A 24862-nucleotide genomic window follows, 5' to 3' on the forward strand; every position below is an offset into this window, starting at 1 on the left:
CATCCAGGTATGTCTTGGGTGATCTCCCTGCTCACGGTGTCTTGAAAGATTTCACCAGCGGATCTCGTGCCAAAATTTAGCCTTTTGTATCTGCACAACCCGATGTGCGTTGAGAATGTGGTGATGTCCCGACTGTTCTCTTGCAGTTCCAGTTGATGATAGCCATGATTCATATCCAAGTGGGAGAAAACATTTGCTCCATTGAGCTCATGTGTGATATCCTCGAGAGTAGGCATAATAGTATGGGTCCGCGGAATGGCTTTATTGGCCATTGGATTTTTATACTTCTTACTGGCCTGGGTTTTGTGTTGCTTTCGACAGCCCCAACTTCTTCGATCCCACAAAGGGATTCCGCGTCACTGCTATCTGATTGCACCTCCTGACGGACTGGCTTTACGATACTCTTATTTACTTCCCTTTTACTCCTACAGCATTTGGCAACATGATTCAGCTTCCCGCATGTGGTGCATTTCTTTCCCAGTGCCGGGCATCTCTCCTTTCCTCCCGCGTGTGGAAATGCGCCTCCACAAAATTAACACTCTTTGTTGATACCAGTCGGGCTCTTTTGCCTTCCTAAAAAGACCCTCTTCAACTCTTCCTCGGTATTGTTCCTTCGACTTTGTTGCTCCATTTCGATTCTCTTCGCTTGTTTATCCGCTAATTCCTGTGCTCTAGCGTAATCTAACGCCTCCTGAAGCGGGTGTGGCTTACTGAGCAAGCGGCGTCTAACTCTCTTCGATTTTCCCTTTTCAATTAGCTGCATTTGTATTTCAACTTCACGCCAACCCTCTGGAAATTCATACGGAGCCGCTGCTTGCTTTAAATGCGTGGTGTAATCATCGTGCGACTCCTCTTCCGCTTGGGCTAACTGCCGAAATTGGTATATTCTAAAAAGATGATGTCTTTTAGGCTCAATTTACTCTAGAAGTTTCCCTCCTGCGGTTTCGAAGTCTTCGCCCGTATCCTCTAGTGTGTCGAAGATGTCCTGTACTTTGGGACCAGCACAGCGTAGGAGTAGTGCTCGTTTTCTCGCTTTGTCCTTTATATTCATCGCAGGAGCGTATACTTTGAATCTTTCGAGATATTTCCTGAATCGAGTGCCGACCGATGTTGGATCTAAGTCCGGGTCAAACGGTCCAAAGTTGAGATTTGTATCATATACGGCCATTCGCAGAGATTTCTCGATCGAAACAATTCGATCGAACGCCTATGAGATGATCCTCGTCGCCAATGTAACGTTCTGGAGTTCGCTTAGACAGTTCGCTTACAGTTCGCTTACAGCTCGCTTAGTTGTTCGTTATCCTAGATTGTATCACACCCCGTTCTCACTTTACAGTGCATAATAAATACTCGAGTCAACGTCTCCTTGGGCCTTGGGCGCGAACTTGGAGGCCTGGACACTACAGTTGTGCCGTCCGCGAAGGTTCAGTTCCCCAGTTAATTGGGTCGCGAAAACTTATCGTCACACCTCACGGCAAAAAGAAAAAAACTCAATGCAAAAGAAATAACCTCACGGCAAAATAAATAACAATGTGTTCACGGGAGTAAAAGAGAGCGCGGGGGCTGAGAGGTTATCATTATTTCGCCGTGAGGCTTTTTGTTTAATTGCCTTCGGAGGTTTTTTCTTTTGCCGTGAGGCTTTTTTTTTCTTTTGCCGTGAGTTTATTTCTTTTACCGCATATACAGCAAAAAATTGTCATTCAAGAACACATTTTCTTTGCAAGACTCACAACAAAGGGCAACTGATTTCGTAACCCGCCTTTTTGAAATACAGTTTTTCCAGTTTTCGAGTTTTTTTGGAGTTGTCTTTGTTCACATCAGATGGTTATTACTAGGCTGGCTTGCAAATAGTGAAGAGCTAATCGCGTCAAGCCAGACAGTTGACAAATAATTTTACACAATTTTATACAATAAATATCCACAGACAATTACATCATGTAGACATTAACCTTCGTGCTTACAAACATCTAGGTATTAGGATATATGTAAAGAGGAAAACTACAGACTAAACATAATTACAGTTAGTAATTAATCTTTCATCTTATTAATTAGAGTATCTATGTCGACATAGGAGTTTTCAGTTTCTAGAATTTCGATTAATTTTGTTCTAATGGATTTTTTAAAAGAATTCTTGGATGAGTTTTTGAGACTAGTTGGTATTCCATTCCAAATTTTAACGCCAACACGTGAAAGGGCCTTACTTTAAACATTAAGTGCAGATTTTTCAGTATGAAAATGCTAAGACGTTGATGAACGGTGTGCCGTAAGAGTGAACGCTGGTAATATTAGAAAACAACTTCATAATATTAATCGTTGCAGAACTAGTATTGATGTCGTCTATTAAATTAGCAATTTTTTCATAATATTGGAATTTTAGCGGTAGAAGTTTTGCTTTCAAGAAAAGGGGTATTGCATGCTCCCTTACTGGGGCAAAGTGAATAGGACAGAGTACACGTTTTTGCAGGACAAGAATGTTATTTAACAAGGTCTTAGATGCAGTTCCCCAAGAAGTTAATCCATACGTTAATCCATAAGTTTGATTTCTTTCTGTTAAGTGTAAAGCCTGGTCCTGCGATCGTGTGCGATCGAGTGCGACCGAGTGCGATCATATGTGAACAAAGTTCTGCGATCGTGCGATTGGAATGTGTCCAATAATGCTATGCAAGCGGCATGATACCATGACAAGCAATTGTTTATCAACTTTTTCACGTGCGTGTGTTTTGATGGAAGGTGAAATTGACACGGAACAGGTTATGGAAGAAATTAGAAAATACGATTGTTTGTTCAATCGCTTTAGCAAAGTATTCTCCGATCGCAGGAATAGAACCATGTTCTATTCCTGCGATCGGTTGCGATCGTCTGCGATCGAGTGCGATCATATGTGAACAAAGTTCTGCGATCGTGCGATTGGAATGTGTCCAATAATGCTATGCAAGCGGCATGATACCATGACAAGCAATTGTTTATCAACTTTTTCACGTGCGTGTGTTTTGATGGAAGGTGAAATTGACACGGAACAGGTTATGGAAGAAATTAGAAAATACGATTGTTTGTTCAATCGCTTTAGCAAAGAATTCTCTCTTTCTTAGGACTTTCTGCACCAAGAAGGGACGTTTATTCTTTTGATTGGCAGCGATTCTTCGTTTAAGTAAAGACAACAGAAGCAGAATGTTAATACCTATTGAAAGTTCAGCGTCCTTTTGTTGACTGGATTGCCGCTGAAAGGTAAACCATGGAATGTCTTGAGATTTTCGTGAGAGTAAAGGACAATAGTATCATCTGCAAAAAGAAAAAAATTGAAGCTTCCTAGAGCAATATTGAATATCATTGACATATAGCAAAAAGAGGAGCGGCCCTAAAACGGCTTGGGGTACCCCACAGCTAACTACTTCTTCAGTATCCGAAATATAAGAGTTAATCTCAGTGGTTTGAGTACGATTTGTTAAATATGAGGAAAACCACTGATTGACAATTCCTCGAAAGCAGTAATAATTAAGTTTATCAAGTAATGTTTTATGGTCCACCAAGTCAAAAGCTTTTTTAAGGTCGATGAATACCCCACAAGAAAAAAGTGTTTTATCCATATTGGTACGGATGGACTCCACCATGTCCAGTATAGTATAACTGAATGCGCTTAGCGAAAACCGTAATGGGATGAAGATAATAGTTGGTGTTTTTGTATCAAAACTTTCAATTTGTTGTACACAATTTTCTTAAAAATCCTGTTGAAGTTTGACCGTAATGAAATCGGTCTATAGTTGCAAGCATCTGTTTCATCATCAGCTTTGTAGACTGGTATAACTTTGGACATTTTCAGTTTAGAGGGGTATGCCCCTAGACTGACAGACTTATTCAGAAAATTTGCAAGGACAGGGGATATAATGTCACAAGAGCGTTTAAGAAGTTGTGTAGGACAAGACTAAAGGCCAGATGATTCATTGTTCGGTATTGATGAAATTTCAAGCTTCACTTCATGTGGAGTAATAGGTTTGAAGAAGAATCAGGTGATTTGGAATTGAGATATTCCATACAAGGATGCTCAGTTTGTGTCATTCGCAATCAATATCTGACCCTCGAATGAATTTTAAAAGACACGACAAACAGAGGCTTTTGTTGAAATACTATTTTAGGCAAGGGTACGATTACCAGGTGATTCGTAATCCGCCATGTTTAAATACACAGGGTCATACGCAATACGTAGTCAGTATTTGAACGATATCAGCCGCTGACCCTCAAATGCATTTTAAATTTTGTTTTGCCGTGAGTTAATTTTGTTTTACTCCGAGTTATTTTATATTGCCGCCAGTTATTTTATCCTGCCGCGAGTTATTTTATTTTGCCATGAGTTATTTTATTTTACCGGTGCCATTGGCGGAAAACGAAAACCGACTTGACTTGACTTGTAATCCGTTTTCCAAATTCCGTACGAAAGCAAAAAAAGGAAAACGAAAATTGAAGTCCCAATTCGTTATTTTACAGCGCAGCGAAAAACGAAAAACGAAAAACGAAAATGAAATTTGATTTTCATTTCCTTCGCAATTGACGAACGGTTGGTACTAAGTACACGCATTATAAACGTCCACCGACAAAGGTGGCCGGCATTCTGAAGCCAACTCGACATTTCTATCCGTTAAGTAAACGAAAATGAATTCCGGAAATAGAACCCGGTTTCAGAGCAGCTGCTCAGCACTCACTAAAACATTACCATTGGTATTGTTGACTTTGGCAAGTAGGCTACTAATGCAAACAGTGATCACGGGCGCCTTAGAATGTTTTACTATCAATGAAGTCACCTTTACGTGTTTGCTGATTTCCTCTCTTTAGAATTTACTTCTTTAAAGTAATTAACCTTCCGTTGTTGAAGTGTCCATCAGTTAAGTATTCCTTGTGGTTCGTAGGTCTCGTTAGTTATCCTCCAACGGCCAGCTGCCGAACTTGGATTTGATGGCTCAGTCAAAGCTGTTTTTCAAGCTCAAGCAAACAACTATTTTTCCTTTCATGGTTCTCCTGCTCACTGAATTCGTACAAGGAAACGGTGAGTCCGTAAATCATTTGGAATCTCAAGTAATTTCATGCACAGTAAGACAGAAAATCCTAGGGTTCATTTGGAATCATTTGGAATCTCAAGTAATTTTATGCACAGTAAGACAGATAATCCTAGGGTTTACAGTAAATTCGCCATCACAACAAACTCTTCACCACAAATCTCGTCACGACTCAAAGTGAAATCACCAGCGGTGGCGATTGACTAAAACGTTGGTGTGAAACTTTTATCCGAATGAAAGGTAATTGAGATGCGGTAATATATATTGCGAAAAGGGAAAGGTGTACTGTCTGAATAATGGAACGTTAAACGAAATAAACATGATCAGTTAGCGAACAGCGAAATCAGTCCTTTCTTTGTTTGGTAAACCCTTTGTTTCAATGAGTTAACGAATGCAGCCATCAGAGAGAAAATCGCTGGCATGCTACTTGTTATTCTGACTTGTAATTATAAGTTTGATCGGTTTGCACTTCAGGAACTCCTGGAGCGCGTCAAGTCGCTTTCTGCAAAATTTTTTCCGTGTTTACACGCACTCTTAATTTCACGTCATAAAAACTAAAAGATGAAAAAACTTCAAGATCTAACCTTTCGTATGATATAAGTTTCATAAGATTTGATTTCGAATCGTGCTCATAAGAACAAAACTAAGTTGGACTTGAGTTTGCACCTGCGCTGGATGGAAATAGAAGTTAGCATACAATGAAACAATATAAAATAACTTTTATTCATTTATAAAAGCCTCATCGCTGACACTAAGATCAAAAGGGGATACTGAAAAGCAGATGTTAATATAGACAACTAAACTCTTTTTCTTCTTTTTGTAGGCGATTGTCGCAATCTACAATTTGGGCTCCAAATGGTTGGGAGATCTCTGTTGAATCACACGATCATTTCGGTCGTCATAAACTCGATGGACATTTGTGAATTGAGGTGCTTTCTTGAACACGACTGTGTGTCGATAAACTTTGGAGCTGAAGGTGACGGAGGGAATAGATGTGAACTAAGTGACTCAGATCATATTATTCATCCTGGAGATCTTAAAAGTCGAGAGGGATTTGTCTACAGATCAGTTGAGGTATCATTGTATTAGTCTTTCAAGGCCATTTAAGTCTTACACCATGAAATTTGAGACCACATAATTAGCTGAGTAAAACGAAGGACATCGCACATACTTCTCAACTTTGCGCCAAGACGATGACGAGTTGTTTTCCCTTCAGGCGCACTCTGTTTTTCTAACCTACTTAGAAAATGCTTATCCTGGGCTTTCCGGCTCAAACCAAACTAAGGAAAGAAATTGTGGCACTCTTATGTGTTCAGTACGCACTGTTTATTTCCACTCTGCCTCCATCTCTCCGTATTTTTACGACAAGCATTTCCTTTTCAATCTCTTTTCCTCTTGTTCTCTGCTATTTTCACAAATTTTTTATTTTCTCTTGTATAATATCTCCCTTCTACAGTAGAACTCCAGTAACTCGAACTCGGTTAACTCGAACTCCCTGGTAACTTGAACAAGAGCCGATTTCCCTTGAACCATTTTTTGTTTCCTTGTGGAGTTCGAGTGAGCGGGGTTCTACTGTATTTTTTAGCAATTTCTCGCCTCATTAAATGAATAAATAAGTTTGCAATAGAATTTCTTTTTGCGTCAACAGAATTTTTGCACCAGCAATCCTTGTTCATCGAATGGCCGCTGTCAAACAGGATTTGGAGATAAAGGATACCGCTGTACATGTTCTACAGGATACACAGGGGAACACTGTTCCACTGGTAAAACTTTTTGTGACAGTTTTCTGAATTTCTGCCTTCCCTACCGACAACTGATAAGATTTAACCCTTTCACTGGCAAGATCTCATATGAAATTCTTCTTACTGTCTGCCATACAATTCACATGATGTTTCTTCAGAGAATTTGCAATTGGATCCACTTAGGATCCTCTAATTGATATTTTTTTCTCATCACTTGTCTGCTTGATATTGTATTGATACTGTCTTGGGTACCCATGGGAGTGATAGGGTTTATCATTATTATTATAGCCAACCATCTATAATTTTCATCACTTTGTATTGTTAAGCGATTACTTTTCAGAGTTTTTGAGGACACCAATAAAATTTAGGCGCAACTCACGCCTAAGACATGTATTTTCGTTATGATTCGTTGCATCTAGCGATCCTCGGTCACGTTAAAGAAAAACCCGGAAAATCTTGTAAACATATCTTGGATACTGGGTCATCGAAAGAAAACGGGGAGTACTGGATCGACCTCGGGAACAGCGGAGACCCTTTAAAAGTTTACTGTGACATGACAACTGATGGAGGTATGAAGGATTCTTGAAATATTGATAAACCAATCGGGTAGCAACCTCCAGCCTTAGTGCACCTCCCCGCATGAACCCAGCCACGTGATAGAAGCTCAACTTACTCTGCCATACAGTTCTTACAATGTTAGTTTGGAGAGTTTGATATTGGATCAACTGATAATCCCCTGATTGTCTTTTTTCCTTATTCTCATACCTCGTCTGCATGATATTGTATTTATATTGAGATAGAATGAATATATGAAGTTCATATATTTTGAACTGCGGTATTAGATACGTATGATGCACGATCCTCGTAGTAGATAGCGCTATTTATGCAATAGCGAAAATCAGACCTGAAAAAAATCAGGCCTGTACGGGACTCGAACCACTGACCTCTGCGATACTAGTGCAGCGCTCTACCAATTGAGCTAACACTCACTTTCACGGGTTTATTACGAATCAACTTAACGGCCTGCTCCCAGTTGGCTTGTTAGCTCAATTGGTAGAGCGCTGCACTAGTATCGCAGAGGTCAGTGGTTCGAGTCCCGTACAGGCCTGATTTTTTTTTCAGGTCTGATTTTCGCTAATGTATAAATAGCGCTATCTACTGCGAGGATCGTGCATCATACGTATTGTATTTATATTGTAAGGAGAAATTATGTCTTGATCACTCAAGGCAGTTAAAGGGTTAAGGGTATCATGAAGAGAGGATTAGCGGCATTTATAATTCGTGCTTTTATGCACGAGCAAGCATAGACAATCCCATCAATGTACACATTTTATGAAATCTTGATAATCATGGAACAACCACAACTTTGAAGTCTCTTAAAAGGTAATTTCTGCCAGAATTTATGTTTGCGAGATTCGCGTGCTCTCAAAGCAACCATCCGACGGCTGTTGAATCCTTTTTTAAGACTCGAAAACTCTGTGGGCCTGAAAAATTGATTTTCCGATTTGTGAAGGGTTCGCAGATCCGTTTCAAATTTATTTATAAATTGATATTTTGCATGCTTTTTGTAATCCTTGTGTCGTTCTCTTTCAATAATATTTAAACTTGCCCGATCCTCCCTCCGTTCCTCCTGAAACCATGTGTTCCCCTCCCCCTCCCCCCCCCCCCCTAAAATCCTCCGACTCTATTCAGGCGATAAATGATGACACAATTATGTTTGCTTGATTTCAGGAGGTTGGCTGCTGGTCGCAAACATTGTGGCTGAGGATTCCATCCCTCAGAAGATGACGTCTATGAGATCATACCTTAGAATACAAGACTACCACAATTCAAAAATGTTCCTTTCCGATACTGCCATGACCGAACTGCGGAAGCGTTTGTCTTTCACTCAGCTGAGATTCCACTGCAGCAAACAACTGGGACGCACGTTCCACGTGACCACTGTCGCTACTTAATCACTTGGCGTACGTTTCACCTATGTATCACTGGCATATCCACCAGAAAGACTTGTTGTGCGATGACAAAAGAAACGAAAATAACCTATCACGTGGAGATTTTTGGAAAATATATGCGCGATAAGCTATCTTAAGAATTACCCTCACTCCACACATGACGATTGAAAAGAGTGAAATTGTGACTGTTAGATTTTTCGGTACTCTTTCCCCATCACAGTCTGTAGTTACATTTTTACCATGAGTATAATTCAACGAGACAATACGGTTGATGAGAAAAAAGAGAGAGTTCTAACATCATTTGAACATCATAAAAAGCTGCACCCAGCCTTTTTAATCTTAGGAAAGCACACCAATTAAATCAAGAACAAAGGTTAAAAAGGTGAGTTATTATCAAGTATAACCTACCTTATTTACTATATTTCGGGCATTATAGTTTTCTCATCGTATATGTTAAAAAGACTTTGATTACAAAAATCTTTGCGGAAGGTGTTCAAGAACTTGTAAAACGAAGACAATGACGTAATAACTTTCATTGTTGTCGCATAAAGTATGCGACCTGGTGACACTCTTTGTGGAATGATCTTGTTCCCAATTCAGTTGTCATTGTATAGTGTTATACTTCGATAGCAGAGTGTTTTAGAGAACCGTTATGAAGGACCTCGAGATAAGTTTATGTTTAGAGCCGTTCCGAAGGACATCGATACTAGTTCAGTGTTTAACAAATGGCAAACACCACAGCGTACACTATTGAGTTATGGATGCACGCGGGAGGTTGCTAAGCACGAAAGAAGCGTAAGAGTCGCGCGAGGAGATAGCCGAGAGCGACTCTAGCCTCTTGAGTGCTTAGCAAACCTCCCAAGTGCATCCATAACTCAATAGTGTACGCTGTGGTGTTTACCATTTGTTTTATTACATAACATAACATTGATACATTGCAGCTAAAGAGTTCCCATTTATTTAACAAAATCTTACGTGACCAGAAAATACAAGCGCGCGCGGAAAAATAGTCTTTGCATTTGCTCACGTCAGCAGCGTACACCCATGGGCAAATGGGGGACGCTAAATTGACCAATCAGAGCGCGCGCTTTAGTTTGGTTATGTTATAATTATTTTTGGTGTTTCGTCCAACCAGTATATGAAACACGGAACAACTTGAACCCTTTCATCACAAAAAGTGAGAAAAAAAAAATTCTCTTTACAGTATCAGTATATTTTCCAGCAGGCAGTTGATAAGATGAAAGAAAAATATCAACCAGGATCATTGACTGATCTAGCTCCAAATTCTCAAACTCTGAGCAATGCACGGCAAACAGAGTGGATCTCTGGATCATCGACCTCAAATTCATAATATCTGACCCATACTTCTCCATTCTAGCAGCTTCAAGTACTTTCACGTATGTAAATAAGTTGTAAAACTGGTGTGGAATCGCTGAAAAATATCACTTAGTCTCTTAGTTGATCAGTTAGATTTTCTCATCGTCTGTTTGCTGGATAACACCCTGATATTCTTGATATTAAATGTCAATCACTTCTAAGAACGCAAATTGAAGTATTGCCCTTGAAAGTGAAAGACCCAGCCGACCACTCTTACATGTGATCTTTATGTGTTTTTCATGTATTCTTCATGAAAAAATTGTGATACTTATCCATTTTGATAGCCGCAAATCTCTGCAAATTGTAGAGGAAAAGCATCGTAATATCAACATTAATTTATAAGTGCTAATTATAAGTGTCACATAACACCTCTGCTTGCTGAATTACATTGGTTACCAGGGCGCGCCAGAATACATTATATAAGATACTTTTAATAACTTATAAAATTTTGGACGGTCATGCGCCGAAGTACCTTTCAGACCTAATCAGCATTCAACAGCCCTCGTGCTATAGCTTAAAACGTAATGACAATGGTCCCTTGCTTGAAAGAGCAATTGCGAAAACAAAGAAAACAATAGGTGACAGAGCACTTCAGATAGCTGCTCCTCTTTTTTAATTGGAACGAGTTACCTAGGTCTGCACAGGAAGCAAGGAACTTAGAATCTTTTAAGACTATAATTAAAACATTTTTATACAGTCAAGGAATCGTTTCACTTATCTTAGTAATCTTCTTTTATCCATTAGTATTTTAGAACTTCTTCTGCATTATTCGATTTACATTTTTAAATGTAAATAGTTTGTAAGCTTTACTGAAAGATTGTAAGATTCATAATAGAGGTTTAAGTTTAGTTATTAAGTTATACGTTATTGTGATGAGCTTTTGAATATTGTATTGGCTAGGAGAATTTCAGTCAGTCAGTCAGTGAGTAACTTTATTACAGTGTCAAATCTTCTAGCTGACCACAAGTCGTCTACTAATTAGGGACACTTAAAATTACACTTAAATCTAAAAATCACACTGAGATATTTAGGACAGGTGTATAAATATATAACGGGTGTAAACATATATAAGTTACAATGAAATGTTTACAATAAGTTAAATTGCCTATACTTATGAATAAAATTAATTGGTACTTGACAATTATGATAGAATAACAATTTTAATTGTTAAAAACTTAAAAGCTCCCGTTAATTAATAATTACAAAGGTGACAGTTAATGCAGTCGCCATCAGTAATTAATGTAGCAGGATTCTCCCTCCTAATATTTGCTTTAAATGTTGATAAGGAAGTTATGACTCTGTTCTTACCGGATAGTTTTGACCAAATTTGCTATCGGATCAACTAATAATCCCCGAATTGATATCTTTACTTTATTCTGTTTACTTGTCTGTTTGATTTCGTGTTGATATTGTAAGGAAAAATTCTGCCCAGGTCACTCATGAAGGTTTAAGGGTTGAAGCGAAAACGTTGCTTTGAAAACAGAAGCTATAATCGGGTACGAAAGACCGTGACGATAACTCGTAAGCTTCCTTACAACCCACGCAGGCCCATCAAAAGTACGTCAGGGGATAAATGACACAAATTGCACATCATAGTTGACAATACGACGTGTTGATTGACTCACACCGGCATATATTCGCATGATTAGGTACTAGTGATTGGCAGCGTTCATTTCCGTTAGACAATTCTACAGACGTTATTATTCGGTTCAACAGTTAGAATTTCCTTATCATTGATCATTCATGATAACCAGTGGTTATGATGAGGTTGGCAGTCAAAATCACATCCTATGTTCTAGGAACCACTTCCTGTATTTCTTAGAAATCCGTTGACATCACCTGTAAATCCAACAAATATTATTAACAAGATAATCTCATAAATCGTTTCGATTAAACTTGATATCGTTTGAGGTGAAAACATTCCATATAGACTACATATTCCCGTATCTTTACGGACTACATACGTCATTCTGAGGATTCCGTTTGTTAGAATCAAGCGATGGAAACTGTAAGTACGTACAATCAGTGCGAAAACGATATCATCGAAATGGGTTGATGGTTTTTACGGCTAATGGTTAAAATTTTTGCTATTTACGGCTAAGGGTGATTGTCATTGCCAGGAACGTTAGCCTTAAAAACTCTTTACGGAGGCCAATGTACTTTGTCAACCCAGTTGATAAAGTCAGATTATCTTGTAATACCCCTTCCCCACCCCCTACCGCCGCAGCACCACAGTTTCTTTAGAAACTTAACTTCTTTATTTAATCATTACCGTGGTGATAAATAACAATACACTGGATTTGCAAAGACGCGCTAAATCTTTCCCCAAGGAAAATTTTCTCCTTTTTCTTTCAATTCGCAGGACGATCGAAAGGAAGGGATGACAGCATTTGTCGAGAAACGAAAAGCCGACTTTACGGACAGTTCACGGTCTGTTAGTTTTCGGGGAAATCGTAGCTTGCGAGAACTGTGGAATATTGGGTGGGAAAGTTTAGACAGGTGAAAGAATAGTAACAGCTTATGCACAATGACGCGTGAAGCATAACGAAAACATGTAGCATTAATTTTCTAAAAAACAAGAAGACTTAATCAATAAAATTGAACGAAAAAATAAAATAAGTAAAGTGGTATCATGATCATTTTTCGTTCGTTCGCTCATGTGTTGTATGGATACCGCGCAGTATACATTGCGTCTGGGAGAAGTATAGATTTCAGTTCCGTTTAGTTCGATATGCTAATTAAGACTCAAGCCAGGATAATTAAGTGAGGCACTCTAATTGAGAACTCTCCAGTAATTGTTAACCCACTGTAAACCAAGTTTTTCTGTACTCATTCTATTTTTTAGTTTAAGTGTATAACAAAACATTTAATGACTTGCCCCACAGGAAACAGTGCTTTTTATTTCCTCTCAGTGCTGAATGGAAAGAAAACTCAATCTTCCGCTAGGGGTCAGTCATTAAATGCTTATCATCTTAAACGTGTTAGGTGTCTGTATTAGAATAAACTCTATTGGTAGGGTAGCTAGAGGGAAAAAGATGAAAAGTTTTTAGAGCATCGAAAGTTACATTCCTTATTTTGTTTTCCTTCAATTAGATTTTACTTACGCAGATCATAAATAGAAACATATACATGTACAGTAGAGCACATAAACCTGCTAATTGTGACTCGTAAATGTATGACTTAGCGCGTTGGAAGAAATGCTGTTAGTTTACTTCTCTGCACAGAAAACACTAGAGCTTTGGATGTTTACATTTATGTTCTGAAAGTAGTTGAAGTTTTCTTTTGTGTCCGAGTAACCTGCCGCCTACGCTTTGCTTTTGACAAAAAACCGAGTCATTAGACCATTTCAATATGAGGCATTACTAATGTAGGAGTATCAAGCCGTTTCTATTCATTTCATTCATATTTTATGAAAAGTTGATCAAAGATATTTGCAATATAAACAAACACGCAAAGAGCTTGTGGAAAAAATAATCAAAGGTGAGAGTAACTGAGTCGTTTTGAGGAGGAGGCAAGTTTTTCGATTTGGCAAAAATTGACTTAGTTACACTTCAAAAGAAGATTACCGCCTAACTTTATTAAGAGTGGATATATAATTCTTGAATAGTTCCGCTCCGATAATAGGTGTAAGTAAGACTTGTAAAAACAAAAGACCCGTAATAGAAGACAAGTCGAGAAAAAGTCGGAAACTGACAGGTAAGTGTGAGTGAGGAGCTTGCTGTATTTACTTGTTATCGAGTGAATACCTTATGCGAGCCAGTGGACAAGTAGGGAATTGAAGATCCCATTTTATGGCTTGGTAGTTTAAAAGGCCTTTGTATTCTTTCGTCAGGCTCAGAAAAAAATTTATAAAAACTTCAAATTTGTAAGCTATTTGTTGTTTTAAAAAAGGTCGTCATCTGTCAACGATGCTTTTTTTTTTTCTTTTATAAAAATTACAGGATGAGAGGGCATTTTGTTGGTTTCCTTTTCTGTCCTGTTCTGTTGAGTGGTGTCGCTGCATTTCTAGAGGCATTCAGTTCGTCGCTGAGCACTGACTTTAGCAAGGACGAGGTTTTCGAGAGAAGTTGAAGGTAATGCGAGAATGTGTTATAGTTCCCAACACAAACATTAGGTTCTACAACATAAGGCTCTATAACATATTATGATGCCCCTCACTGGCAGTCAATTTTCTATACTTTCCTCGTTATACTCTCTTTGTGACGACTGCTCCCCTCTCCGTTCCCCTTGAAGACCATGTGATTCCTCCAAAATCCCCCCTCCTCCCCATCCCAGGTGATGTATAACGACTGGTCTCTAACTCCTTATAACTCTTAAGGCTACTTCACCTTTTTACGGTATCGGCAATCAAGATGGCTTCTCAGAACTGATTAAACAACTACACACAAACTGTTTCCGTACTTTATCGCTCTCCTTTTCACTTTGTTCTTGATTAAAGTATTTACGATACACTGTATGAAGATAACTGATGAAACTAACTGAACTTGTAGCTTTCACGACTTTTGTTGCTTTTCCAGGATTTGAGCTCATTGGTCACATCACCAAGACATTGTACGCTGAGGAAATTAGCTGTGGATTAAGATGCCTTCAGGATAAAAAATGCCGATCATACAACAGCAAATCCGATACAAATGATGCAGGGAAGAAATGTCAGCTGAGTAACCAAACCAAACAATCAAGTCCGGAAAACCTGAGACAAAACCCACGTTCTACTTATTATGGAACAGGTATTGTTGAGTAAGGTACTTAAGGCTATTTTAACGTCTACGCTATTAACCAAGCGTGAGGTCAAGATGGCTGGATATTGGCCGTGGTCTTTTTTTGTATTCTGTGGACCGAGACGAAGTCGAGGTCCATAACAATGCGAAAAAAGAACGAGGCTAATATCCAGCCATCTTGACCGAACAAGCTTGGCTAACAAAGGATTTATTATAACGCAAAAAGATTTCGTTTTATTAAGAATTGAGAATGACTTGTTTATTTCGAGAGCTGGGATAGAAAGCCAACTGTGTCATGCACAACAAATTCAAGAGTATCGTTTCTGTTTTCTTTGTTTTGACTATCTTCTGCCGCTTTTTGCGTTTCCATCCCCCGAAATTGTCCAAGAACTAAAAACGTAGTTCAAATTTTATTTTATTTCATGCGCGGGATCAATGTGGGCAATCCCGAGCGGGTAAGATGGGCTCATCATGCCCGCTCAGGTAGCCAATCAGAACACAGGATTCGCTTCATCTCGCCCACGGGCACTGCGAGCGATGTAATAAATTATTACTGATGGTTTCAGTCCAAACGTCTGTTAATAATCAAGACCAAACTTCTAGAAAAAGATTTTAAAAATTCCTCAAACTATTATATTACTCGGATGGAGGGGGGGGAGGGGTCGGAGGATTTTGGTTGTGTCAAAAAAAAAAAAAATCAACCTTATCCCCCAAGTTCCTCCGCATTGGTAATCAATTTTGTTTGGTCTTCCATTTAACTGTCTCTGTTAGCGACGACTGATCCCCTATCCGTTCCCCTTGAATACTATGTGATTCCCCTAAAGATCCTCCCGTGCACCTCCCCTCCGGTAAATGATGACTGACTCTTACTTATAGTTATGGTCAGAGGTTTTCAAAGCTATCTCGTGTTATGTGTTACTTTTCCTTCAGTTTTCTTTGAGATTGAGGGGCGTTATGGATCCTACAAAGATTTTCAAAATCTAGAGGGATCTAATAATTAAGCGAAGTGAATTACCAATGGAATAAGACCTACATGGGGTGTTTTGTTTCTGAGTTTGATCCTCGTCTGTTTTAAAAAACTATTCTTTCCTCTTCTAATGCAGATAAACGAGGTTTTGATTCTGCTTATCCGGCTCGTTCCTGCAAGGAAATTCGGGACTCTGAACACTCCGAAGGTGACGGGGAGTACTGGATCGACCCTGAGAAAAATGGAAACCCTTTGAAGGTCTGTTGTGACGTGTCAACATATGGTGGTGGGTGGATAAATTTTTGTTTTTGAGACACGAGGACTTTAACCGGAGTGCATTGGACTTTGGGCCGGTTTTTAATGGAACATTCTGTGGTCTGGGGTGTTAGTGCTTTCTCTACTGAGGTGTTTGTTATGGTTTTTAAAGGGAAAGTACGGTCTAGAGAAAGTTTATCTCAATTAGAAGACTTTTTCCTCAGGAGTTCGAAAATAACTTCCATTTTGTCTAGTTTGCTTTGTATTAGCGATAAGAGCGCTTTGAAGTTGCCCATTTTTACAACTTTCGTGGTTTGAAAAACGCCATCTTGGATATTACGTCATTGTGACGTAGCAATAGTCAAACTTAGTTCGGCACTTTGTCCTTGTTGACTAGTTCGACCTTCTGTGAAAACAATTTTCTAATACTCTCAATAGGGGAAATGAAGTGAACTATCCTGTTGTTGAATGTCAAAATACATACTAATATTCAAAAGGAAAAGATGCAAGCCTCTACAAGCTACCGGAAAGTGAAATATTAAGGAAAAGTTAGCCGGCAAAAATGACCCGCGACGACGACTTGCCGAACCCTGTAAAACCTCACAACTTCCAGAACGAAGACTTCCAGCGAGATATACAGGCATGTAAGTTTTCCTTGTTGACCTTCGCTTCGAACTGCAAACTATGCTTACCTTTTCCATATTCAACACAGCTCCCAGTTATTTATTCTACGAGTTTTTCCAAACCATTTTAATGCGAGCGAATAAATTGAAGCTCGTAATGGTGGTACACCGTGTGTGGCAAATTTTCAGTCGCTACCCTTGACCAAAGCCGATTTACAACATCATGCGCTTTTCCAAGCGGTGTACAAATATATCTTGTCTTTCCTAAGTCTGATAAGTGTCCATCGAGTAAATTTTCTTTACCCCAACAGTCACATTCTCCTGCGGAGAAAAAACTACATGACATTAATACATCGCTAGCAAATTATCAAGACAAACACGTTTGCGACTAATACAAATGATTAAAAACTGGATCATTGGATAATGCAATTCAAGACTTTTTATTGGTTTAGCCATTATAGTATATGAGCCAATATACCATAGATCTACAAATATGGTAAGCGTACGCGTCAGCTTAAAATTAAAAGGGAGCTAAAAAAATAAGATTGGTAAGATTTGTCTAATATCTTGGAGGCGTTTTTAATAAAACAATTAATCCACGCGCGCTTGTTGGATGTGAGATGATTATGGCCAACTCGGCATACGCGCCTCGTTGGCTAACTATCATCTCATATCCAACGCGCGCTCGTGGAATATTTGTTAATTATCCTTCGTCAGGCAGGAGCCATATTTCACTATATCATATCGATTGGACACGATAAAAATAATATGAAAATATTTATATCTTCGAACCAACTACTTGACGTAATTATGCAGTGCTTATGCTTTCAAAAGAAATCGAAAGTTTCATTTTAACTTCAATTTCTAATGTAAACACTGTATGACAAAGGCAATTTTCTGGTGCCCGTCGAAAATAACATAGCTCTACTTCTCACAAGTCGCGTCATTTCAAACATTTTAGGGCGAAAAACACGGCGTTGAAGCTAATTCTAAGCAATAAAGATGAAAAAAAACTTTGCAAATTAAAGGTAAATGCTGAAAGAAACAAAATTTAATTCGTAACAATTAACTTCTGCCTTTTGTAAGCGTTAATTTTGGCAGCTAAGCGTTTGTAATCAATTTTTTCAGTGTTTACGCATACGAAGAATGATCTTCAAGTCTATCATTTCTAACTTGTTGCATGCCAACTGGGGTTGATATTAGTTCCAAATGGCTCGTGTTCCGTTCATGATACACCGAAAGCTGGGTTCCTGTAACTGCAAAAATAGTTCGTCTCATTCCGAGGTAGCAGTGTAAAATGAATCCGTAGCGGGCACTGCGGTCTTCTTTAGCAAAGTAACTATCACTCCACAGCTAGGATTTGTTTGAGGAAAAAACCTTTGCCTTTCGAATTGAGTCGGTGTCCTAGTACATTTAATTCTTAGGCGGATACATTCTCGTTTTCCGTAGATTTCTCTTGACAGTTGCCGCAAGAGGAACACTCGCGATTTCCAAGACGTGAGCGACTGAGCGGGTCGACGTTTCTTCTTGAAATTCATTTTCTTGACTTTCTCTCTCTCTTTCTCCCCTACAGAAGTATCTCCTTCCCCTAAAGACCAGCCATGTTTCGTTTGAAACATAAATGGATGTACTACATCTTCTCGCTAGATTAAAATCGAGAATTCAATAGGTGGCGCCCCCATAGCCGCACTTTTCCTTGTTTACATCCACTTCAGCAAGGGATAGAATTAAGCATGTTTGACTATTGCTACGTCATAACAAAGATGGCGGATTTCAGTTTAAAAATGCCGATTTTTGGAACGTAATTGTTCGCAACTAAAACGCTTTTAGCTCAAATGAATAGCCAGTTAGGATAATTCAAGCAAGGAACTTTTGATCTAAGAAAACTTTTTCTAGACCGTACTTTCTCTTTAATATGAAACAAATTCTAGTTACATGGATAGCACTGAATCATTTAGAGTTTGTTTTATTTTAGGAGGTTGGCTTCTGGTGTCAAACGTTGAGTTCGGAAGCCCCTCTCCTAAAGTGTCAGTTGAGACAACGTACCGCGGAATCAGTAATTCACATATGGTTCTGCAGAAAGGTGCCATGAAAGAGCTTAGAAAACACTTGTTCTTCACCCCCTTGAGATTTCACTGCCGTAAGAAACTGGGGCGCACGTTCCACGTGGTCACAGCTTCCAATAGTTCTGGTGAAGCTGTGGTCCAGTACTTCAACGGTCAGACGGATGAGCAGCCTGACGCCTGTAATTCGTTTGTGAGATTGAAGTGGGATGACAGTTCCAATTTAGCTGGCATTTGCAAAGACTGGGGTCGACTAAAAAATGGTACTTACTTTGTTGGAAAGTGGGGACATGGTGAAGATCAAAACAGGTTATATTGGTACCCTGCCTTCGGACAATATAGGTATCACTTGACGATCTCTTTGAATGACGGTGGTGACCTCACCTCCCTGCAATGCGATGATGGCGGTCAGGGAGCCACCTCAATAGGAGATTTTTGGAAAGTCTTTGTCCGATAGTGCCAAATATCTTTTAAAACCTAAGAGGTTTCTGTTCATAGAGCGACCCTTGATTCTGTACAAAAAAAAATCATGACCACCAATAGTCCATTTTACATCTGCGTGCTTCGTCTAAAATATTTGTAGGCAGCATACAAGGTGAGGAAAATATTTTGGGGCCGAGTATTTTATTCACCTTGCCTTAAAACTTTTTCAAATAATGTAGTAAATCTATTATTAAGCATAACTGTAGGGTTCTTTGTAGCTGTGTTAGATATATAAGAATAACATGATTAGAATACAGAAGAGAAAAAGGATCGACCAACTGATGCATGGTTGAAAGATCTGTGCTACTTAAAACAGCTAGATATTTCCATGGCTCTGATAAGAAGTTTCTATCATAATTCTTTCGCTCAGCAGTAACGCTGAATTCTTAATGAACGAATATATTTCTATTATACGCCTCTTGTTTTTACCTTAACAAGTAAGGATTATAACAAATTAAAGGTTGCACAACTTGATCCGCCCTTAAGACCGTTCTTAATTATTTTGATCCGTTAAACCTCCAAGCCATGTAAAGCGGTCAGTCTCTCATAAGTAGCTCTGGAGCTTTCAACTCCATTAAGGTACTACGGCAAGTTTCAGGATTTTTTCTCGCTGTGGCTTTACCAAGTTTTTGCATGTCAGAACGAATATTTCCTCAGGCCCTTTTTCTTTCCGTAGCGCTTAGGTTGTTGAAAGTCATTCAAGGAAGCGGTAAGCTATTCATATTATATTTTACGCTTACATTCCTTCAAGAGAGGATGAAAAACATCATCCCTCCTTGGTTCCCTCACTTGATCCTCTTATAAATCCCTCTACTTCTTAAAACCCTGGATAGTGTTTTAGTGAGAATATCTCTTTGACGCTGTAGATCAAGCCATATGTAAATTTAAGCTCTCGTGCATGTGGTAACGCAAATCTGACATATTTTCGTAGTTCTGTAAATGAAAAAGTAAGCGTAAACTATAATAGTAACAAATATCAGTAACTCTGACTACTCTCAAAATGTATGTTTTTTTTTATGGCAGCCAAAAATTGGTCTGTACTGTATGAACTTCATATATTTCATTGTACTGACTATAGTTTGAAAGCCGTTTGTGAAAGCTTGATTGGGTTTTAGGAATTTCTCAAAGTTTCCGTGTTTCCTTTTTACTTTCGCCTAATTTATTGTCGCTTTTAGTTAATTAGATGAAGCCGAATTATCCGTGTTTAGGTATCGAATGTGACAAGGGATCTTAAGATCAAAGATAGCGAAGAATGAAAAACATCAGCGCGGTAATCCTTGGATATTTTAATGATAAATCAGAGATCGAGGATACCATTTAATGAAAGTCAGGTTTGTAAGCACAGGACGCGGGTAATAAGAATGACGAATGTCGACCAATGAATGTTTCATTTAACAAATATTTGGAGCAACACGCAGAAAAGTAACTTATTGTTGAAATAATTAGGGTTTAAGGCTTAACATTTTAACTTCGTTTCTTTCATATTTATTATCACTAGATGAATGTCGCACGCTATTGTTTGAATCCTCAATCGAAGGAAGCTCCTTGTCTATTGATCACGTGATCAGCTTTCATACGACGGAATCGTCTGAGGATTGTGAATTGAAGTGTTACTTTGAGGACGATTGTATGTCAATCAACATTAGAGCCCTGGGTGATGGAACATATTATTGTGAATTAAATGACTCAGACCATGTCATACATCCTCGAGATCTCGAAAATAAGACGGGCATTATATACAGATCAGTAAAGGTATGAATTTCTCGATTAAAATTGATGGCGAATCAGTGTTAGGCTGCGTTTACGCTTGGTGCTCGAGCACGGGGCCCGAGTACGATTCTTGTCGGGCACTTATATGAAAACACCTGTTTTTTTCAAGTGCATGCGACAGAATTTTTGCACCGTGCCCGTGCCCGAGTACAAGGTTGGTTACCCAGTGTCTGAACATAGCACCCAATTTGTGCCGGTGTCCGGGTACTAATGCTTGTGCATCAAGTGTGAACGCACCCTTAGAGTTTGAGTCCACAATTAGGCCCTTATTCCCTAAGGAGATGCATTGAACCTAGTAATAGACTGCTCTTCTGTTGTGGAAGATTCCATAAGTATGGTAGCGTTAAAAAAAAACAAAAACAAACGTAACTTTCGTGTGACTTTTTTTTCCAGTCTATTCTTCCCTGCCTTTAGTTTACTTCCTTTACGGGGCTCTGACATCTCGTCTCATTTTCTATGCTTTTTTTGCCTTCCTCCCCTTTCATTTTATTGTAGTCGCCATCCATCCAGTTCTTGTAGTGACAGTATGTTCATCATCAACAGAACGTTTCCATCAACCATCCTTGCACACCGAACGGCCGCTGCCAAACAGGATTTGGCGCTAAAGGATACCGCTGTAAATGTTCTGCGGGATTTAAAGGAGAACATTGCTCTAATGGTAAAGGAAAAAATATCATAAAATATCTATAGATTATGCATCATTTAAATATCAAGTATTACTAATTTCTCTCGATCGGGTGTAGAATCGAAGCATGCAGATCTTCTGAAACACAATTTAGTGTCGATTGGTTATTACAAGAGAAAATAATAGTTCTATTATTTTCTCTTGGTGATTATTAATCAAAAAAGTATGAGCGATGCAAGTCAAGACATTGTGTTGAGGAAATGGGGTACTTTGCGATGGATTAGCCTTCTAGAGGAGAGATACCTGTTGTAACATTATGTTTTAATGAGCAGGACCAAACCCTCAGAACTATGCGAGTCAGTCTCGCACTTAACTTTTCTCCCTCTCTTCTTCATAGCCTCGGAATTCGACGACTCTTCTTATTTCAAAGTTATTTCTGTTTTCATTAAAATGTAGAGATCATTGGTCACGATAAATTGAAACCTGGAATTTCTTGTAGACACATACTGAACAGTGGGTCATCTGAAGGTGACGGGGAGTACTGGATCGACCCTAAGAACAGCAGTGTTCCCATGAGGGTTTATTGTGATATGACAACTGCTGGGGGTAAGGCTACTTTAATATTTATTTTTGGTAAATTGTTCTCGACGAGCGATAATACCATCGAGGTATTAACCAATTGAGCTAACCGCCTCCCGGTTAGCTCAATTGGTTAGAGCGCCGGATTGTGTTGTGTGGGAGGTCGAGGGTTCGAGCCCCGGCCGGACCAATACTCATGGTCTTAAGATAACTGAGGAGAATTTGCTACCTTTCTATAATAACAAGAAATGGATAGATTTCTAGTCTTCTCGGATAAGGCCCCGTCTCCTGCAGGGTTAGGGGTAGGAGACATTAATTTCTCACGCACGAGATTACTGTGTGGTGGATGTCCTCCCCTGGGGTGAGATGGGTGGGTTTACTGGGCCCGCAGTAATTCGCCTGTCGGCGAAGCTAATAAACTAAAGGTGCGCGCACTCTCACTAGTCGACGATGAAGTCGTATCTTTTTAGTCACCCCCAACGAGATGATTTTAATGTTAAACATTAATTTTGAATCTGGACATCGATCGGTTTTACTTCTTATTAACTAAAATTTTGATTGGTCGAGAGCATTCAGTTATTAAACAATAGCGTGTGAAAGTGACCTATCTGCAGCAGTTATTAGATTATTATGTCGAGTTCAAAGTCTGTCCAGTTTCCGAGCCCCTCACCCATTAAGCGTTCTCAAACTATTGGAAACACACAGAGGAAATTGTTTAAAAATGTATAATAAAACAGTTATTGTATTCGAATTATTTCATGATATCATGAATTATCAACCTTCCGTATCTGTGTTATCAGCCTCAGCGTTCGGCTACGGTAGATAACTCAGACCTTGGCAGTGATAATTCATGATATCAAGCTCAACCTAATCCTAAAATTGCTTATTGTTGGAAGAAGTGACTGGCGTTTTGACAACCTGAGCGGAAGTCATCATTACTTGAAAAATTGATATATGTATATATATATCGGAGTTTATTCGAGACGCTAAAAATGTCTAAGAAGGGTTGAAATAACGGATTAGTCCCGTCAAAGGGTTGTTCTTAAATAATTCCATCATTACTTGGTTTGAAGAATTCCAGTCTCTTAATTACATGGAGCACTTTACATGTTTGTTAATTACTTTCGTGGGGTGATCAGTTAGATTTGCTTCATTTCAGGAGGCTGGGTTTTGGTCACAAACATTGAGATCTCTAGCTCGACCTTAATTGCTGGTTTAACCGTCCACAATTCGTACCGAGGAATAGAGAACTACAAAAACAACGTCATGGCTCTGACAAATAGCGCCATGAATGAACTGTGCAAGATTCTTCTTGTTACTGAGCTCAGATTCCACTGCAGAAAACAAATGAAACGAACCTTCCACGTGACCACGGCCTTCAACAAAACTGGCCAGGCTGTAGTCCAATACTTTTGTGGCCAGACTGACGAACTTCCCTTATCGTGCGACTCTTTCAAAGTAATGAGAGATGATAATTCAATTTTAGCAAGACGTTGCAATGACTGGGGAGATGACGGTGCGCAGACACAAGTCGGGACGTGGGGGCATTACCTCACCGCCACTGACCCCGACGATGGAAGGTTGTACGGTTTCGCGGCATTTATTGGGAACACCTCTTATTGGCACTTAAGCCCGATCGAACGACTGTTATTATGTGATGATAACAGATTAGAATTACCCGGGCTATATGCTGGCGATTTCTGGAAAATATATGCGCGCTAAGCTATGCTTTAAAGATACTTTGGCGTCTTTTTCATTTAACAAATAGATTCCATTTTGACGAGTGTCTTTTCAGTAGAACAAATTGTTTTGTACCGCCACTACAGTTGAATCTCGATTATCCGGACCTCGGTTATCCGGATATCTCGATTGTCCGGACTTTTTCTGGTCCCATTTTTTTCATGAATATTTAATTAACAGATATTAGTCGTGTTCAAGATCCGTAGCCATATTATTTTCAAAACTACAACGTTGAAAAGTGAAGTAAAGGCGATGTTCTTCTTTAAGCCAAACTGACTTACTTCAACATTTTAGGCCGATGTAAAAATATTTCATTGATTTTAATTGTTAATACATACGTTTAGAGGTATTCACTTAGGACAGTAAAGATGTAGACCACATCAATTTTTAAAACGATTCGTAAATTTTTGTTTCAAGATTAAATTTCGCTTTCTTATTTAATCAGTTTTTTGTTCCTCATTAATATTCATATTCTCGATTATCCAGACTATTTCGTCCAGTCCAAACGAGTTCGGATAATCAAGGTTCGACTGTATCAACATCACATATCATTTATTATTAATCCTTCCATTTTGAGTGTTTTAATCATTTTAGGGAGCTAGAACCCCTCAATTACTTGGAAATTGTTTTGGATATGATAAAGTGTGTGTCAGTCTTTGTATCAGTCGGAGCGGCTGTTGGTAGCCTGAGCGTTTCGCAGCAAACTTGAAACAACTGCGAACCGACTTAGAAATTGACTGTGATGATAGATAGTGCAAGGAACGAGATTTCAGTTTATTTAACTAAAGGCTCACAGCACGAGTTGTAAAAATTATAATGCAATACCCACTGTAATCAGCGGACGATGCACCATGAAAAAAATTAAACAATGATAATAAGCGCCTAAAATATTAAAGTTGACGACACTATTTGTCGAGACATGA

At 38.9% G+C, this 24862-nt stretch overlaps 2 protein-coding genes across 2 annotated transcripts; both read left to right on the forward strand.

Moving 5' to 3' along the window:
• Nucleotides 1-5593: 5593 nt before the first annotated feature.
• LOC148721755 (uncharacterized) lies at nucleotides 5594-22184 on the forward strand. Its single transcript, XM_088737264.1, has 6 exons — nucleotides 5594-5732; nucleotides 5869-6119; nucleotides 6694-6808; nucleotides 7207-7356; nucleotides 18655-21653; nucleotides 22120-22184. The coding sequence occupies exons 2-5, from the start codon at nucleotides 5901-5903 to the stop codon at nucleotides 19197-19199; spliced, it is 1029 nt and encodes a 342-aa protein (XP_088593390.1). The 5' UTR covers nucleotides 5594-5732; nucleotides 5869-5900; the 3' UTR covers nucleotides 19200-21653; nucleotides 22120-22184.
• Nucleotides 22048-24862, forward strand: LOC148721756 (uncharacterized). Its single transcript, XM_088737254.1, has 2 exons — nucleotides 22048-22226; nucleotides 23359-24862. Exons 1-2 carry the CDS (start codon nucleotides 22193-22195, stop codon nucleotides 23919-23921), a joined length of 597 nt encoding a protein of 198 aa, XP_088593380.1. The 5' UTR covers nucleotides 22048-22192; the 3' UTR covers nucleotides 23922-24862.

The sequence above is a fragment of the Stylophora pistillata genome, chromosome 10, assembly GCF_964205215.1.
Source record: "Stylophora pistillata chromosome 10, jaStyPist1.2, whole genome shotgun sequence".
Classification (NCBI taxonomy): domain Eukaryota; kingdom Metazoa; phylum Cnidaria; class Anthozoa; order Scleractinia; family Pocilloporidae; genus Stylophora; species Stylophora pistillata.